The following is a 20,877-nucleotide window of genomic DNA, read 5'->3' as shown; positions in this document are numbered from 1 at the left end:
ACTGTGGCTCTGCGAACATCATTGTTGGATGACAATAATCACAATCCTCTAACCACAATTACTTGCCTAAGATCCTCCAAGAACTATTGATCAATTACATTCCTCTCACAACCATTATCATACCATAATTCATTGACAATCATAATTCAATTCTAGTCTTACAACCACTGTCTTCCAACCACAGCCCTTTAAACTCCATCATCTGATTAGTGTCATTAGACCACCATTGTGCAAAATATGATCCTCAAACCATTATTCCACTAGACTATAATGTCCCAGTAACTGTCACCCAACTACAACCTCCTAACAATCATCATCGGACATGAAGTAATGACCTTTAATGCCTAACTACAATTCATTAATCACAATGTTTAGATTGTGATCCTCCGATCACCATCCAACTATTATCATTTGACTCTCAACAATTGACTATTGTTATTTGACCTGTGTCAAACACCTAATAACCTCTGACAACCATGATGCCACTATGATTATTTTCCCGGCCATCGTCGCTCAACTAGGGCCCTCCACCATTATTTATTGAATACAATCCTCCGATGTTAGCCACTATGATTCTTTGTCCACTGTTGTCTGACTAGGGACCTCTGTTTATCATTGATTGAATAATTTCCTAAACCTAACATCGCCCAATTAAGACCCACCATCCACTATCACTACGATATGGTCCTCTAACTATTGTCACCCTATTACAATCCTTTGACCACCCTTGCCTAACTTCAGTCCTCTAGCCATCACGCTCAAGTATAATCTTTTGATCACCTTTGCCCGAGTATTAGCCTAGGACCACCATCACCCAATTATAGTGTTTTTGACAATCATTGCTTGAATAAGGTCCTCCTGCCACCTTCATGAATTATCTTTCGACTATCATCACTTGACTAGGGTCCGTCAACGACTATCACTTGACTACAATCCATCAACCATTAACACCCAAATTCAATCCTCTAACCATCATCACTTGAATTTGGTATTCCGATAACCATCATCATACTATAGTTGTAATATCAAAAATCTGCTCCAGGATCGTCCAGGATGATCTGGATCGTCCTGGGACGATCGGGCGGGATCCGTCCCCGTCGGGTCGGGTCGTGACAATAGTTCCTTGGGCACCGCTGCTTGATTTTAGTCCTTATTGGATATATTGATAATCATCACCTAACTTTGATCCTCATACAACCATCGGCTAACTATGGAATTCTAAACACCGTCACTTTACTATGGTCCTCTGGACACCATAACTCGACTGTGGTCTCACAAGCACCATCACCTAACTTTGGTCCTCCATCCACCATTACTTGATTATAGCCATTTAACCACCATCACTCTAACTATGATCTTCTAACATTAAATCTCAATTATTGTCTAGCCCATTACAATCTCATGATCATTTTTGCCTGTTTATGATCTCCTAACTACTATTGTCCGACTATAGTCTCTTAAATATTGTTACCCAATTACAATCTCCTAACGAACTACACTAATGCTCATTGACTTCATCACTCGACATTACAAATAGCATCGATATACGCCAACATCTTAAGATAGATGCATGCTATTGATATCAACTTTTGATATAAGCACCAAGATTTATGCTAGACTTCTTGAACTCTGTTCTCCATATCATAAAGTGAGAATGACCAAACATACAACAAACAAGCTTTTGAAGATAACTTCTATGCTACATGGCTTTTACAACTTGCATCATGAAATATGATCTATAAATTTTATATCTAGTATATTGCATTGACATATTCCTCAATTGCATGGAAGGCCGTCATTTGTAATCGATGATAAATAAGAGCGTAATCATTCAATCTACTATAAGAGAGGATGAATGGATGTCAAAATGAAAATTATTTAAGTCATGATATATTGACTGAAATTTGATAAAAATATTTCAAAAAATTTATTTTGAGATGAGTATAATACAAATATATTTACTAAAATTTATATCCTATTCATTTTAAAATAAATTTAATGAATTTATAAATTTTCCTAACTTAAAATTGCATCATGGGTAAGCCAAATTTTTATTACCAAATCATTCATAAAGATGAAGATGAGAGATGTTTGAGGGTATGCGATCCAAGGATCAAGCAATGAGGAGGTTGTGGATGAGAAAAGAGGATACAAAGATAGAACAAATAAACGGTGAGATTATATTTCTTTTAGAGGTCATTTTATTTGCTAAAAAAGAATTCAGAGTAAAATAAAAATGCAATTATTTGTAATATTTTGAGATGTTTTTATGAGTGTAAAATGAATATTTTTTTTTGTTTGGCTTGAAATAAAATAAATGCTATTTAAAACCTAACAATGATGGTGGTTGGTGACAACGGTGATAATGGGTATTGTAATGGCTGGTTGCCAACCACAAATAGCGGGCGGTGGCCATCATTGGTGGGCGGTAGTCTACAACATTGGGGAATGATCAATGACGAAGTTACAACAATAATAGAGAATTTATAGTGTATTCGAAAATGGGCCACATCTAATGATTTTCAATGAAAATTGAACTAGATTGTGAATTTCAAATACTGCACAATTTTTTCCTGCATTTATTTTCTTTAAACAAAATACTAATATTTTTAAAATCCTTACATTTTGAATAGTTTACTACTTTTACTTTAAATCAAACAACCTTTTAATAAACTCTTTAAATTTAAAGATTGTAAAGTTCAAAATCAATTAAAATTTTGGACTTCGCATCAACAATTATAAACAATGCTGTTCAACACTGTAGGTCATCCTAACCAACGATCAAGCTAATTTATCAAGTTTTACCATTGTTATATGGTTTTAAATATCGGGTATGATCTATCATTCCAATCACTCTAATAATGGAGAAATTATTCTATGTTGACACCGGACCGTTCGGAGGCAAATTAGAATGCGTTACATCACATTGTACAGAACGGATACACAACTGCGGTACACAACAAATGGGTGACGTAACTTGCTCTGATTCGCCTCCGAACGACATCCGGTGTTCACACAATAATTTTCCCTAATCATGAGCGAGTCTCCTAATCGATAAAAAATGATAGCATTGGGAAAACAATGAACCACTTTGACTTACTCACTTGCTGAGTTCTTCTATTAATTAATTAATTAATAACTTTTAATTTTGATTAGACGGTTACATAAATTTAAATTTAAAAATGACTTAAATCTTTATATTTTAAATTTATTTTGAATATCTTATATAAAAGGTTAATAATTGATTTGTCATTGATTTTCCAATTCAGCAAATATTTCTAAATTAAAAGAAAATCGAATATCGTCCTTCGAACATTAATTCCTGATTGCCCGGTCAATTTTCAAACAATTCACATGGAACCGAAGAGCCATGGCTCTTCTTCCGCCTTTCCAAATTTCACTCTTACATATCTCTCTCTCTCTCTCTCAAGGCACGGCCGAAAAAAGGGCGGAAGGGAAAAGTTCGACACCTCTCGTGCCCTAATCTAACTCCCCACCCTCTCATGGTGGGAAAGATAAGATCAGCGGTTTAGACCTCCGCTAGCCCTAATCTTAGATTCATTCCTCTTCTTTTCGTTTCTCATGGGGGATGCGATAGGGAAGGAGGTAGGTGGCTTGATAAGCGAAGGCGTCCTCCCTATCGTTTCTTCGTGGTCCGTCATTCGTTCCCCTAGCCTATCTTCTTGTCATCGATGCGGGCTCGGTTTTCCAATCAATGGCAGCGTTGACTGCCTCAAAACCTTAGAAAGCCAGTGGCGCGTCGTTCTCCTCTGCCGAGAATGTTTTGCTTCTGTTAAATCAGCTGAGGTATGTTCCTACTGCTTCCTGTGGTTTCCAGAATTGGAAAAGGGGTTTCTTGATTGCAATATGTGTTCGCGTCGTGTGCACCGCACCTGCGTGTCCCTGCACCACCGTAACTTTTCGCATACACTGTTCGATGCGGACAATTTTATCTGCGTTGACTGTCGCCCCATCCCCAAATTAAGACGAGAATATTCTAAAAGTTCTGGAGGTTCCACATCTCGAACTACTTTCAGTGTTTCATTGGATGATTTTGTTGAAGGGGCAACATCGATTTCAGAGAAGAAGGAGACCTCTAAAGGTAAGGCTAGGGAGAATGAGGCGAAGAAAGTATTGGTGACAAGGGATTCGTCTGAGCTTAAGAGGAAAGCATTTGATGCTGTTCGTTTGGTGAAAGAGTCTTCTTGCGTCAATTTAATTGTCCCTGATGAGAAGATGGCTCTTAGTTTGCATCAAACAATAAATGGATCACAGAGGATATCCAGGAGTTTGTGCCCTAAGGGCGTGAGTCAGGTTACTGTCCCAAGGAAAGAGCAATGTAAATATAATTCTGCTGTTAGGATTATTGACTCTAATTCTTGTGCCCATCATGGCAAGATTAATGTTAGTACTGAGAATAAATCCCTTCAAGAGGATTTAGGCGTTTCTGAATCAATTTTGACTAATGGTCCATTATTTAGGCAGGAGAATAGTGATCTGACTAATCAAGTTAGGGGATGCACCACAGGTTATCCTGACGATGTTTCATTGAATGAGATGGAGGGCTCTCTAAAGTTTCCCAATTGTGCTGATGATGGCAGTAATTCTGGCGGCCTTGCGTTGTTACCATGTCATAGTTTGAATACTTCGTTGAAGAGTACAATGCCACTTATAAAGTCCAGATTCGATGATTGTGATGGAGAAAGATCATATAAACTGCAGCGAAAGAGTATTGATTTGATTGGTCTAAATGGGTCTTTGAAGAAATATTTCAGGAAAAGTTGGTGCTCTGGAAGAACTATGCGGGAGAATTCTCATTCAATTTTTAGTGGTAGTCCATTATTTAAGCAGGAGAATGGAGATCCAATGAAGCAACATATGACCTGTGGGACAGATGGCCCTAGTGATTTCGCCTTGCAAGAGAAGGAGAGCTCTCAGAGGTTTCCAGATTCTATTGATGATCGAAGTAATTCTAACTCTACATTGTTACCATGTCATAGTATGAATGTTTGGTTGATCGGTACATCACCAGCAGGAAAGCATAGATTTGGTGATTGTGATAAATTGGAATACTCTAAACTTAAGCGAAGAAGCATTGATGTGATTGGTCTGGATAGGCCTATGAAGAAATATTTCAGGAAACATTGGGATTCTGGAAGAACTATTCAAGGGAGTTCTCATCCAATTTTGACTAATAATCCAATATTTAAGCAAAATAATACGGTATTGATGAAGCGAACTAGAGAGTGCAACATAGGTTGCTCAGGAGATTTTTCCCTGAAGGATAAGGAGAGCTCTCTAAAGTTTCCAGATTCTACTGAATATGTTAGTAATACTGACTCTGCATTGTTACCACATCATAGTTTGAATACTTGGTCTAATAGTTCAATGGCATTAACAAAGTACAGATTTGGTGATGGTGATGGAGGTGGATCCTCTAAACTACAGCGAAAGAGCATTGACGCAATGGCTTGTAGGTCTATGAAGAAATATTTTAGGAAACATTGGAGCTCTATTGATGCAATAGTTTCAGATAAGAAGGGGAATTCTGAATCAATTTTGGTTAATAGTCCATTATGTAATGAGAATGAGGATCTTACGAAGCAAACTAGGGGATGCAATACAGGCAACATAGGGATTATTTTCTCAAACGAGGAGGTGAGCTCTTTACAGTTTCCAGATTATACTAATGATGGTAGTAATGCTGGCTCTGCATTGTTTCCTTGTCATAGTTTGAATAGTGGGTTAAATAATACATTTCCACTAACAAATTATAGTTTTTGTGATGGTAATGGAGAGAGATCCAAAAAACTGCAACGAAAGCCTATTGATGCAATAGTTTCAAATAATATGAAGAAGTATTACAGAAAACGTTGGGGTTCTAAAAGAATTATGCATGGGACTTCACAATCAATTTCAATTAGTAGTTCATTAATTAATCAGGAGAATGGGGATCTGATGAAGCAGAATAGAGAATGCAACACAATTTGCCCAAGGGATTTTCCATTGAAGGAGGAGATTTCACTGAAATTTCCAGATTCTACTGATGGTGGCAGTAATATTAACTCTGCATTGTTACAATTTCATAGTCTGAATACGTCTTTGAATATTACAATGCCACTAATAAAGTATACAGTTGGTGATGAGGATGGAGTGGGATACTCTAAATTGCAGCGAAGGAGCATTGACGCAATATGTTCAGATGCGTCTTTGAAGAAATATTTCAGAAGAAATTTGGGTTCTTGAAGAAATATGCAAGGGAATAACTCTTAGATTCCACTTTGACAGCCAAGCTGCTCTTGGGTATTGTCGGTTTTTTCTGTTGCTACTGATATACTGGTTGCATTCTTCGGAAAGCAATTTGTAAAGATGCCACTTGCGGTAGACAGGTTATATGATGTTCAAAACTCAATTACCTGGTTTATAATCATGCTATAATTATTCTTGCTGCAGAATTCTACCAGAATGAATTTGTCAATGTTTATAATTTTATATTGCTTTTACCTCTGTAACCTCAAGATGATTTTTTTAAAAACCCAGTTTCATTCCTATATTTTGTCTTCTGGCATTTTAGATATCAATTTGCAGCGCTGGACATAACAAAGAACCTTTTTCATGTATTTATGCCTTCTTGGCTTATACCTTTAACTTGAATTTCTTTGTTTTTCATGAATCTATTCAGTTTTTATCTAGTTGACTTCAACGGTTCCCCTTTTTCCTATATCTTATTCGACAAACGTTTGCAGGTTTTTGCTCTGTTTTTAGTTCATTTGGTTTGGAATTTTCAGCTACTATGAATTTCTTATAGAGTCCTTGATATCCCTTCCTAAGTTCTGTCGTGCAGATTTTTTATTGTTTATAAAGTCCTTTATTATTGTTTACAAAATATTAGAAATGATTTTTTTATTCGATTTAATTGAGAATTTGACTCTTAATAGAATACAATAAAAAAGAATGATTCATGTGGCCGACCCCACGGAATGGGATAAATGTTTGATGTTTTTGTTGTTGTCGTATCCGTATCCAATCCTAAAATGTCTCTTATTTTTTGGAGTGTTAGTAGCGGTCTAGTTTGTTTAATTAAATCTTTCTATCTAATCAATAATTTACTAAGACAAAAATTCTTTTGCTAATTGTGATATATTTCTTTTCCGACTTTTGCCATGTGGAACCCATTTCTAGCGGAAACAATGTTATAAATTTGCTTTGAATCCAATTGTTAATAAGTAAAACCTATCATGTTTGACTGGTGAAGCAAATTAAAATTAGCTCTTAGATTGACTAGATTTGAATGATCCAACCACTTACCAGTTACCACTTTTAACTACAATCAAAGTGTCAGGTATGCCATGCCATCTACCAGTAACATCTCTAGTGTGATTATAGAAGTAAATCCATAACATCTTTGGCTACTCATGAATGTTGAGGAAAGATTTTACTGGGATTCTTTGATGAATGCCAATTGTAAATTATTCTAATTTGATGCAACAAAAAAAAAAAAACTACAACACTAGAATTGCAAATAAAAGACTGCACTTTCATAAAGCATAAACAAACAAAACCTTCGAACACAACTACTTCAAACTCACATTAAACAGGATACAACAACACTTTACAACTTAAAATAAAACACGACTCAATAACACCTTACAACTTAAAATTAAACACGACTCAATGACACCTTACAACTTTTCAAAGTTTTTAGAAGAAAGATACAGGTGGAATGAGAATCTTGGAGAGAAGAAGAAGAAGATAGAAGTCCAAGACATAATAGAGGGAAGGTAGAAGAGGATAGCTTGCAAGCTATAACAAATCCACATGTTTCACGTTCCAAAAATTCTTCACATATCACCCTCTTTCAAAGGAAACTAGCCAACTTATATAGGAGAAGAAGATGAAAAAGATATTAAATGCTCTCCTTAATGGGCCACCCAAATCAGCTAATAGAATAAACCCAAAACAACCCCACTTAATGAGAAATTAAAGCTCTTAGCATAGGAATCAGCAAGGAACAATACACAAATAGCCAACATCAGGGAAAAACAGGACAACAACATGAAAACCAAGGGATAGAATGGAAACCGAACAACCACCATAAAACATCCATATTGGAATACCAAACAGCCATATGGGAAGACCAAACAACCATAAAAAATCCCTCCAAATCAACCCTTGTCTTGACTGCATCAATTCTCCCCTTGTGAAAGAATCTCATTCTTTGATGAGAATGACTCAGAACTTTTATGATATTCTGAATGCATTATTTCTAATGGGAGATTTTCCTCTTGAATTGGAACTTTGACTTGTTGATTTATTTGACTAGCCTTTTTTGTTTTTGATTTTTAAAGAGAAAAGAAAACTCACATGACAACCTAAATCTCTGATACCAAATTGATGCAATTTAAAGCTCTGATCTCAAATTGAGCAATCTAAAAAAAACACAAATTGTAAACTAAAGACTTCCTTTCTTTAAAACATAGATAAACACAGATAGAACAAAACAATAGTACTATATCCCATAATAGCTTAAACAAACACAACCACACCTTACAACTTTAAATAAAAAGACACAACACCTTACAACTTCAAATAAAAGGATACAACACTCTCCCTCCGGTAATCTCTTCTCTGCTGTGTTTTGCTGCATTACAACACCATACGACTAATCAAAGCTTCGAGAAGAAAGATACATGTGGAATAGGAATTGTGGAGAGAAGAATAGATATAAGTCTGAGATGAAATATAAGAAGGAAGGTAGAAGGGATAGCTCGCAAGCTATGACAAACCCGCAGGTTTCATATTCCAAATATTCATCACATGTCACTCTTTCTCTCTCTTTCAAAGGAAACCATCCATCTTATATAGGAGAAGAAGATGAAAAAGGTATTAAATGCTCTCCTTAATGAGCCACCCAAACCAACCAATAGAATAAACCCAAAACAGCCCCATTTAATGAGAAATTAAAACACTTTAGCATAGGAATCAACAAGAAATAGCACACGAACATCCAACATCAGGGAAAAGTGGGACAACATCATGAAAACCAAGGGACATCATGGAAACCAAACAACCACCATAAAACAGCCGCATTGGAAGACCAAACAATCACTTGGGAAGACCAAACAACCACCAAAAACCCCTCCAAATCAACCCCTACCTTGACTGCATCATAATTGGTCTTTCTCAATTGCATCAAACATTTTGGGTCTCAATCATTATCACAATTTTTTATTGTATAAGGTCAGTTTAATGGTTGTTGATATGGTACGGGCTAGTCCATGTGCGTTATTGAATTGTTTGATCAAATAAAGGACAATTTGTAGTTTATTTATGGCGTCTTTCTCTATTATCCAATCACTCTTTGCCCACAAAATGTTTTTCTCCTTCACCCTTTAAATTAAGTTTCTGTCTTCTTATTAACAGATCTTTTCCTTGGATGCAAGAAGTGGTCATCATGCTTCTTTTACGAGGTTTGTGAAACCCTTCATAAGCTTCATTTTATCAGCAATTAATATTCTTGCTTGCCCTTTGTTGCAAATTTGCTTTAAAAACATTTATTTTGCCAATCAATTCTTTTTTTTAAGTCTTTTTACAAAGGTACATTTTTTTCCATCTATTTTGCCAATCAATTCTTTTTTCTCCCCCTTTAATTTTGCCAATCAATTCTTTTTTTAATAATTTTTATAATTTTTTTTATTTTTTAAAAATTTCCAATCAATTTTTATCTATAAATCTAGCCTATACTAAGGTTTGTAGATTGATTTACCGACTGGACATGAATTAGTGTGAATAGAGCCATCTATAGAAAACCCAACTTTTTGCTATGTATTCCACGGTACCTTGAACTTGAGCAGTAATCTGCATGGTCTTCTCATATCAATGATTGTATATTTAATGGACCAAATGCCATGTATCAATTGCATCAGATCTCAACGAGGGCCTGTTGTAGATGACATCAATTTGCTGTACTAAATCTTGCAGCTGTACTAAAGCTCAGGAAGAGTGTCTTATTTTACTAAAAAAATTTTAGCTATTTTTGACTAATTTCAAATTCCAACCTAAATAAGTAAATATATTTTTTAGTTCAGATTTGCTTCATGTCTCAGGCATGCCCATATATTTGTTTTTTTGCTTCATGATTATTTAAGGTACTCTACTGGATTATTGATACTCTTAAACACCTTAATCTTAAGCATTACCTCCAATACCAGAGCTAACTTTTGGTAACGAGAAATCATTAAGTTTATTCAGTGCATCTTGCTTCTGAACCTTTGATACTCTATTCATGAATTGTCGATGCATCAGTTACTTCCTAATAAAGAATAACCCAAAAGAACTTCATAACGCACCAACCACACAAACTAATTCATCAAAGTCAGAGTATCATGTTGTTGGGTTGAGTCTTGTCGGCTTCATTAATTTGTGCTCCTAACTCTATTTTAAGTATGTTGGTGGTAATTCTTATATGGAGAAATATTTTAATTATCACAGGAAATACGCACCATGGCTATTTCTTTTACAAATCTGACGTGCTTTTCATTTTGTAAACCAATTTTGTTATCTTCAAAGTTCAAACCAAGGTTTAAAATTGTGAAATTGGGTATTAAGGCGTTTTTCGTCCGTCAGGCGAGGCGTAAATGATGTGAAACCAGGAATTGTTTTCTTAGAGATTAATAAAAGTTGTTGGAGTAATGATAAAATTAATCTTAAGGCGTCTCAAAATTGAAGAATCAAGAAAGCTCTAAGAAACAAACGATGCTTAGGCAATCCATTACAACTAAATTTGCAAGCACTTTAAAATAACAACGTAAACAAGAGTAATGAAATGGTTAGTCAACTAGAATCCGACGGTTAACAAAGTAATCGTCTCACCTTGAGGCTCAAAGTCACTCTTCTACGTCTAGGGTTGTCGGAGGAAGAAGAACCATACAAGAAACAAAATCACTCCAAGGTAGACGGCGCAGACGATCCGTAGTGATGGCGAGGGAGGCGGTGGCGGTGGAGGTGGGGAAATGGGTGGATGGCCGTTGATGGTCTACTCGTAGTCCGAGAATTGATCGTCGATGGATGTCCATGAGGGTGGGGATGATTCGGTTCAAGTAATCTTCCACGGTGTCGTCAAAATCGAACCCGACGTTGAAGAATGGTAAACGGGTTATGTGGATGTCTCCGTAGGCGTCGAGTATGAATTCGCTATCAATTTCGGGATCCGCCATGCATCCTTGCCGGAAAAGAATGAGCACCAAGAGGGAGAAAGGAGATATGCGGTGGTGGCAAGAAAGGAGAAGGGGTTGGGCTGGCGTGAGAGTTTGAAGAGGGCGGCTAGATTGAGAGACCAAGAAAAATATTTCAGGAATCCTGAAATTATTTCAGGTTTTGGGTGAGAGGGAAGGGATTAATTTGAGAATTTCAAATTAAATCCGATTAAGGAGAGGGGGTGGCAATGAGGAGTGGATGGGGGCTGATTTGGTGGGATTAGGAAGTTAATCTAGGAGAGAGAGAATCCCCATGAGGGGGGCCGGCCACACATAAAGAGGGGAGAGAGTAATTGTTATTAGTGAGTGGGGTCCACAACACTAATCAAGTTTTTAATAAAATATGAATTTAAAATTCAGATTTTATGAGAAAGGGAAGTTTCCAAATACAAGGCTATTAATTAGGATTAATTTGAATTTCAAATTCAAATTGAAATTCAATTAATATTATAGCCTTAAATCATGGAGATATTTTAGGAAGGTCTTGAATGGTTCTTGGAACAAGTTTGAATTTCAAATTTGAAATTCACCAAGGGGAGAGGCCGGCGGCTACAAGGGTAAACGGGTCAAGGGGTGGGGGTGGACGGCCGACGGGAGGTGGCTGCCAAGGGGCTGGCGGCCTGGCCGATCCAGGGAGGGGTGGCGGCAAGGAGCAAGGGGAAGGAGGAAGGAAAATTAATAGGGATTCGAATGGCCACGGATTCACTCACCTTGATTGTTCCCAATCCAATTCCTCACACAAAAACTTGGGAAGAAAACCTAGAACTCACAAAGAGATCTATCTCTTCCGAAAACTCACTAAGAGATTTAAGGGGAATGAACTCACAAAGAGAACACAGAGCAAATTTTCATTTTATCAAAAACTATCTCCAAATTCAATGACTAAGCCTATATATAGGCCATTCGAAAAATAAAAACCATAAAGACGAAATTTCCCTTGGGGTACAACATGCAATAACTTCCTCATAGGGGTACAAATGAAAAACATAAAATGTAAATGATATGAATAAAATAAAACATCAGAAATAAAGACTATGAATAGTGGCCGTCGCTCGACGACCCTGTCACGACCCAACCCGACCGGAACGAATCCCTTCGCATCGGGCCGCGACAAATATTAAAAATACAGGATCTAGTTATGGAATTTGCTTTCGGACTTTCTTCCAATAATCAAACATACAGAAAACACAGAGCTACTATAAGCATCCAAATATACATAAAAGTTCATCTATGATTTTCTTCTTTCTTTCCTCAAAATATTCATGTACAATACAGTGCATGGCTAAAGTCAGAAAGAACATAACAGAAAAGTCATGATTATACAAAAATCAAAAGTACAAAATACCTAATTACAGATCAGACACTGAACGGCTTGTCCAAGACTTCCTTCCCTTTCCCAGAACCTGAAAACCACGCAGATAACAAGGATGAGCTAACAGCTCAGCAAGACTACACTAGCAAATCAAAATATTCAGAATTTCACATCAACAAATACATCAGAAGAGTAGTCGTACACATGGTTTAAAATTGCGCAATATGAGGCTCGCCTTGAGGCCTGCCTTTGCGCAATTCCAGTAAAAAACGCCTCGAGTTTTTTTATGAGGCTTGCGCCTCAACTTGGTTGAGGCCCGCCTCGCCTCACTGGCATAAGGCTTACGTCTCACGCTATATATATTAAAACTTACATAAATCTTGAAGTAAATGTTCGATATTAGACTCTATAGGAGAGGAAGGGGAGAGAGCAGTTCACCATAATGATGATTCAAATGAAGAACCCCTTAGTGATGACAGTGCTAATGACTTATGAGTTCTTATGTGATATGTCATTGCTATTTATTTTTGGAAATCAGAATTATATGTTAATGAAAAGAATATTGGGATTTCGGAAAGATAGAATTTTGAGTTGAACTATATTTTATGTTGTCTTATTATTGAGATATTTTGATTTCACTTCATATCTTATGTTTTTTTATGTTTTATATTATTCACTCATTAGTATATAACAAATTTATCATTTTATGTTTATGCAATCTTTTGATTTTGAGGCTTACGTCTCAAAACGCCTTGAGGCTTACGGCTCGCCTCACAAATGAAAAACGCCTCAATACCCGAATACGCAATTTTAAACATTGGTCGTACAGAAAATCAAACCACTGAAACAGAAGAACTGAATTCATTCATATAGCAGAATATTCAAATTAGAATTATCTTTAATTCACAGAACATACAGAATAGTACAAATCCGTACAAATCATAAGCAATTGCCAAATCGGATAAAATCATATAATACATATTTCACAAATCAGAGTTCACATATCAGATCCTCGGACCCTGACAGAATCTTTACGGATTCTGGCCCCTCATGACTCGCTTCCTTGACACAGACAAAATCTCAACAGATTCTGGCCCCTTATGTCTCCCTTGTGCTTACAGCACCAGAGCTTATCAGATATACAAAATTTTAGATCAAATCAGACTTTTCAGATTTCCCTGACACAGACATAATCTCGAAGGATTATGGCCCCTTATAACTCCCTTCTAATAGCATATAAACACATCAATTCATTCAATTCAGGAAATCAGATTACGTCAGAAAAATCTTCAGCGGCATAACAGCAGTATACGGAATTTCCACAGAATTCACAAATTCAGAAATTTACCAAATTACCACAGATAGTACAAAACATTAATATAAGACTTTCATTGTACTGAAACAACATATTTCAAAATCCAGATAATTCGTTATTCAATTAAAACACCGCAAAATTCAAAATACCCGGTAAAAATCTTCCATAAAATACTCAAAACGTGCAAAAACATCATCTCAGAAACATACCAAAAGTAACGCGGTAAAAAGTTTATCAGTGCAAAATGAAACCAATTATTCGCTAACAGAAATAGATTGCGGAACAGAAAAATCGTCAAAATCCACATTTCTGAAAATTGAGAAAGGCGGAATGTGCCTTACCTCGAGTCGATACAATTTCCCAACTACGGAGACGGACGAAAACGGACCAAAGTCGCCCAAAACGCGGATTTTCTTCTTCTCCCTTCGTTTTTCTCTCTCCTCAGCTTTCTCTCTCTTCAAAAATGACACTATTCAGATATTTATGAAAAAGGATCGTCCAGGACGATGTCCCGATTGTCCCGGGACGATCTCCTCTGAACTGCCATCATGCAGACGAAAATTAATTCCAATTTGTTTCGTCCTTGGACGATGCTCTATGTTCAGTTTGTCCCGATGAACCCAGGTTCGTCCAGACGAACCATACAGATTTTCAACATTTTCTTTAGTTCTTACTAACGGTTTGTCCGTACTAACATCACAAAATATTTTTTTTTTCAAACTTAAATTGAAAATTTAAGGGTTTCACAGACCCCTCTGATGGTAGGTGTGTCGAAATCTACTATGGATGTCCTCATCAGTAAATCTCAAGGCGTTTTGATGCGTAAGCCTCAAAATTCAAAAAATACGTAAAATGAAAATAAATGTCAAAAGTAAATTTTTTATATAATACTCAAATAATATGTTAAAGGATGATATATTAGCTTTCTATTGAACTGTGAAGTAGTCAATTGACATACAAATGAAACAATAAGTTGCACAAGTCGTAAAGTGGCAAGTGATACATTGCGTGAAATAGAATTAAAATCCAAATATTACAAAACCAAAATAACATAAATTAGAGAAATTGCATAAAAGTATCATATAACATCAAGTTCAACTTCAAATTCCTTCTTTTTCAATTCTCTACTCATCTATATTTAATTTCTAAAGAAAATAGAAATAGTTGACAACAACTCAGAAATCATATGTACTGTAATCACTGAGGGGTTCTTTATTTGAGTTATCGTCATAACAAATTGGTATCTTTCCTGCGTCATTCTATGGAGTCCAATGCCTTCCAATATGTTTTTTCTTCATATATATATATATCAGTCATCTTCTTCTTTTATAAATATTTGCTATGACTTGGAAGGCATGATTTGTTTGGGTCTTTAGTTTAGGATTTAGGTAAGTTTTAATCAAAAATATATAAATGGTGATGCATGCCTCAACCAAGCTGGGGCGCAAGACTCATAAAAAAGGCTCAAGGCGTTCTTCATTGGAATTGCATTGAGGTGGGCCTCAGGACATGCCTCATATTGTGTAATTTTAAACAATGCTTCAAACTTTACTTTTTTGCCTCTTATTTTAGTTCATTTCTTAGATTGTGCAAAATGACATGAAACTTCGTTTGGGTGTTTAAGGGTCTCAAAGAAAAATGGTGATGCTAGATTCATACAGACCCATCCTAATTTCAAAATTCTCCATCAATTTGAAATGAAATACTAGGATCTGCGATAAAGCATAGGAGATAATCGAGCTCCACATCAATGCTTAGCTTGAAAATATTCAGCTCCTTTGAATTGTTCAATCGAACTTTGCCAAAGTATCACAAGCTGATCTATCACTTCAAAGGATTGGATATCTCTAATTAAATATGAATGGTGGACACAATTTGTCATCTAATAGTGTCTCTGGAGTAGGTTGCATTTAATTTTCTAATAAAGTGTTGGATGTGAATTTGTTAAGGAGTTAGAAAGAGAAAAATCTAAGACATTGATAACAAGTTCATGAAGTAAAGCCAAGTTAGGTTAACTATTCTACAGAGCTAACTTTTTTTCAAATTAGGGAGAGTTGATGCGGTGCTCTATTCCTATCTCTACAGGTTCTAGTGTGGCTATTCTTACAATGTTTCCTTTAGGATCTTCCTTTAACTTCTATTGCTAATAGTTACTATAGTTGTTCAGGGCCCTCTAGGTGCAGCTATTTACAAGCAATTATTGTAACTAATTTTTTTTTCTTAGATTGTGACTATTTGTAGGTGGTTAGCTACAATTCTTATGAATTTCTTTGATCTTTTTGCAATTTCTTCCTTGGCTGTGATGGCTATATTATTTGTGTTATGAGGTTTACAAACAGGCATCTTGATGCATGTAAAAGAATCTTATTTGTATTTTACGAGGTGTATAAATAGGGCTCAAGTAAAAGTGCGTTTAAATGTATTAATTGTTCTTCCTTGTTTTACTATTGTCTTTGATTAATCATGAGCTGAAGAGTTTCGAGATAGCCAATCTCCTTATTCAAATATGCGGCTTGCCAATCAATTATTTTATTTGAAATTCTTTTCTCTTATTTTGGCTTGTTATTGTATTTTATCAACTTGTTGCAATCAGGTCTCTTCTATACATGAAATCTCAATCATTTGTTTGTCATTCATTATTTTAATTTCTTGGAGCTACTTTTTCTTAGAAAGCTTAAATCCTTTCACTTGAATTGGATTTGCTATCCTCAATTTTCATCAAAAGAAATAAATTATTGTTTTATGATTAATAGCTTTCTTCACCATAAAAGTTAATATTTTTCTTGCATTGGTGGTGTCACATTCAAATCTACATTGTATACTCAATGTGCATTTGACGCTCTACTATAGAACATTCTATTTTATTTGGGGATGGAGGAGGCATGCTAAGAGGATAAAGAGGTAGACTGGGAAGAAAATGATCATGCAAAAGCTAAAATTCATAATTTTCATGACTAAACCAGAGTCAGAATTAATGTAGGAAGAACAATTAGTTCTTTGACAGGGAATTTAATTGGTATTATTTTGATTTTTGATGAAGAAGAGAAATATGACACTCTTTGCGGATTCATCAATTGGAAGCCTGATATATGTTTGGTGATATTGATTAGCATCTAAATTGATGTGATCAATAAAAAAACTTTATTAATCAATTGTAATGCGGTGATGTTGATTGTCTGACATGTTTTATTTGAACTCTCTTGATAAATCTGATGTTTAGATTTTATCTCACATTAGAGGTATAGTAAACCCCTTTTCTGTGTTATTTAACTTTTTTCTTTATTAGTAATATTATCTACACACATCTTGTTTTTGTAGTATATATATTGCTATTGCTTTGCTCTAGTTTTAGTTTTATCTGAAATAATTTATCCTTATTCTAGGGTTCATGAGGTGTCCAAGCTGCTTTGGTGTATGATGCAGGAATTTGTTCCTCACGTCAAGTACTGCTGACTTCAAGATTGGAGTTTCTGCAAGGAATACTGTGGTGAATATTTTTTCTTTGTTTGTGAATATCAATATTTTTCTAGAGATTGTATGTGCATGGTAAAGGGAAATTTTTTTTATAAGGAACCCCTATGATAGGCGCTAGTTGCCCACGGAGTGGAAAACTATTCCCATTTTATTTTATTTCATTTTGATGTAAGGGTGCTTTAGGGTACAGTTCTGGTAGAGCATAAATCAAACATTTTGATTTTGACTTGAGCCATGTTCAAATAAAGATTATAAATGCAACATAATATTCTTCCTAATCAATTATCATGATTATTATTTATATTAGTGTAGTCAACATTAACCCTAAATACTTAAAAGCGTGGTCCACGCCATTTTATTAGTTATGCTATTGGGAATACATATATATGTTTTCTACTACACATACGGTGTCAATCGAACCTATTTTGAACCAAACATCTTCAAGTAGTGCATAAGCTTTATGTGTAGCATTTTTTGATTTGAATTGATTGAATTATTTAGATTATTTGACCATCTAAGTATATAATTACAATATTTATTTTATTAAGGGTTAGTTCGTTAACAGCTGTTAATTGATTAATATAAATTTTGATATTAAAAATATTGATAAGTAATTAAAAAAAAAAAGTTAATGTATATTACTTGGTTTGCAACAAACGAAATGTTTTTTTCATCCACACTTCATTTGATGTTTGAATGAGATCAAAAGAATCAATTCGTGAGTATGTACACTAGGATCATTATGTTACAGCATGACGTGTCAATCTGTAAGTCTAAATCATGCAAAACTAGTATTTTAAGTATGCATAACAATTAGTATAAATATATTTTAGACTTCTAATATGCAAATTGAGCTTGATTCTCCCAGAGATGAAAATAAATGACTGCTACACATGTTCTTTATGTAATAGACTTTTGAAATAGAATTTTATTATCAAGCAAAAATAGATTACTTACCAAAATGATTAAATTTCAAAACATTGAAGAGAAAGAATAATGCTAGAAGTTATTTCTGGATTATGTAGCAGGAAAGTCAAGCCTGGTGAATGAAGGAAAACAAGACAAGTTTCAGAGTATAGATATTAAAAGTATGAACACTTAATTTCAGTTTCAGTTATCTTTTATTATGAATAATCACGAGCAAGTTCAGATTGAAAAAATTGAAAGATAAAAACAGAAGTAGCAACTAAAATAGATTACTTACCAGAATGCTTTTGATTAGAGTAAACGGGTTTCTTAAACGAGCAAAGAACAAATGAGGTATGTTATACAGCCAAAGATCTCATATAAATTTATTGTCTTGTTTGTGAAATCGGAATTGGCAGAATACATGGAAGCAATTTTATTGGGAGCAAAACTTGACTCTATTAATTGATTATTTTTTGAATTTTTTTACCAGTCAAGTGAAAGATATATTCTACTTGTTGGCCTTGGTACATGGATTATTACAGTTTACTTTTTAGTAAGCCAAACACTAGAAAGATATTCTACTTATTCTCTCTATATTATAGACATGTTTTATGGCCTAATAAGCATGAAGTACTTGTTTCCTTTGCAAGTCGGTAATGATTCCAATTCCTCAAGAAAAAAAAAATCATAATTAATATTCTCTCAAGTCATACTCTTGAAGTGAATGAATAAGGTGTGATGTTGTTTTCTTCCAATATCTGAATTTATTTTTATTTTGTTTATTATCAAGAGACCACGAACAAGATATTGACGAGGCTTAACCACTAACCAAAAATGTTTTATACTCTTCTCGCATCCCACTAACCTTCCTTATATTTTCAATTTTAATTTTTTTCTTATGTAACAATTACTGGTTATATTTTGATGCGGTTATGGCACAACAGAATTTCATATAAATTCTTTCTCTGGAAAGCAGTAAGCGTCAACACCACAAAAATCTACCATCAAAGACTAAAGGGGCTTGGCTTTATATGTTCCCCGTGGATGGAGAAAGCCATTGGGCAAGTAGAATAGCTGGGCAACTGTAACACTTGAACAATTTGCAGAGAACTGCTTTGGAAAGGTGTTCTTGGAGCCAAATTTGGAGCAATAGGGTGTTTCTGAGAGCCAGCTTTATTCCTCTAGAGATCATGCTACAAAAGTTCCTTCTCAAATAGGAATAGACATTGCATAGTGCAAAATGGTCTCTTATCCAGAAGAAATCTGTTGAAGCTGCATTTTTCTTGGGGAACCCTTGGTTTGCAAAAGCATCTTACTTTTTGGCTTCGTTTGGTTCCCCTAAGTTTTTTTCATTCTTAAATAGAGGTATTACAATGGAGAAATAGAATTTTTTTTCTTCTCGAATCAGCGAAAATATGGAGGTATATCAAGAGGTGTTTTGAAAAAGTCGCGTAAATAAACATTAAAATAGTAACTTTTTCATCGATTGAAATCGGAAACGGAAAACTTACGGACGACCAAACGAGGCCTTTATTGGCTACCGTGACAGTATAGGAGGAATTTGCTCTACTAATATGGTATGCTCATTGTTTGATTAACCGGTTTTTGTAAGTATATATTATTGCCATGAATCAGTTTTTGAAGGTGTTTTACATTGCAGATTATATTGGAGAATACTCCTTGCAGGAATTATACAGGAGGCTATCCTATTTTATTTTTTCTCCTAGATGGCAAGCTGGTGAAGAGGTAATCTAATGAAGCCTACTGAATAAATGTAGTAATAGTTCAACCAGTCAGTTTGTAAAGGAATTTGGAAGTAAATGATTTAATAGATTATGTTGGAATAGGAAATTGGTCCTAGTTTAGCGATTTTGAAAGAGTTAATTATTTTGAAGATTTTGTTAAAATGCCCAAATATCAATGTTATAGGAGCATTGTTTGCCTAAGATTGTTTGGGACTCTGTGAAAGTGTTTGAGATTGCTAAATTGAAAACCGATTGGAATTGTTTAATGTTTACCTACTAATTCTCTTGATCGAATGAAAACAATATCAGCTCCCTTCTTCAGTGCAAATTATTGTAGGTTCGGATATCCAATAAAAACATGCCACGTCACTTGTGTATTTGATTGTGCTTTCGACTGTGCTTTAGGTGCGTTTTACCCGCGCTTTTGATTGCGCTTTTGACGCGCTTAATTTAAAATAATATTTTATTAATATCCGGACCTATCTCTGTGATAACTGGATGCAATAATTTGCCTTTCTTCATGAAGCTTCTAGTATTGATTTGAGGCACCCCTATCTAGCTGAAATAAGCCAAAATAATCTGTTCTATATTGGAATAGATTGAGCTGGTATCTTTAATGTGATTAAATTATGTTAACTATTTAAATTAGTTTATGTTTGAGATAGTTTTCTTATTGGTTTCTACAGCAATTTCTTTGCACAAAATTTTTTAAAAAGTTATAAAAATTTGTAATCAAAATCTCTCACAAACAAAATAGTTGGGATACTGTTCTTATTGTTTTCTAAAATAAATTTTTAGTGATCAATTGGTGGCAAGTGGTGCTAACGACCGACCAACATCACTTTATCCATTTTGTTATCTAAAATT

At 34.9% G+C, this 20,877-nt stretch overlaps 1 protein-coding gene across 5 annotated transcripts; it reads left to right on the top strand.

Annotated features, from left to right (window-relative positions):
* Window positions 1-3,405: 3,405 nt before the first annotated feature.
* On the top strand, window positions 3,406-20,282 carry LOC110102604. Of its 5 annotated transcripts, XM_028698611.1 has the most exons (6): window positions 3,406-6,389; window positions 9,424-9,470; window positions 17,266-17,369; window positions 18,382-18,444; window positions 19,242-19,842; window positions 19,926-20,282. In XM_028698611.1, the coding sequence occupies exon 1, from the start codon at window positions 3,583-3,585 to the stop codon at window positions 6,244-6,246; it is 2,664 nt and encodes an 887-aa protein (XP_028554444.1). In that variant the 5' UTR covers window positions 3,406-3,582; the 3' UTR covers window positions 6,247-6,389; window positions 9,424-9,470; window positions 17,266-17,369; window positions 18,382-18,444; window positions 19,242-19,842; window positions 19,926-20,282. The 5 variants fall into 5 exon arrangements, with proteins under 5 accessions (XP_028554444.1, XP_020686679.1, XP_028554445.1 ...); XM_020831020.2 differs by lacking the exon at window positions 18,382-18,444; XM_028698612.1 differs by lacking the exon at window positions 18,382-18,444 and having other exon boundaries at window positions 19,239-19,842.
* Window positions 20,283-20,877: the final 595 nt, after the last annotated feature.

Source organism: Dendrobium catenatum, unplaced genomic scaffold, assembly GCF_001605985.2.
Source record: "Dendrobium catenatum unplaced genomic scaffold, ASM160598v2 fragScaff_scaffold_1117, whole genome shotgun sequence".
In the NCBI taxonomy this organism is placed as follows: Eukaryota; Viridiplantae; Streptophyta; class Magnoliopsida; order Asparagales; family Orchidaceae; genus Dendrobium; species Dendrobium catenatum.
Note: the sequence above shows the minus strand (reverse complement) of the source record. Positions and strands in the feature narration are given on the sequence as shown.

Coding starts and splice junctions, on each gene's coding strand:
- LOC110102604 (XM_020831020.2), top strand. CDS start 3,583: ATGGGGGATGCGATAGGGAAGGAGGTAGGTGGCTTGATAAGCGAAGGC.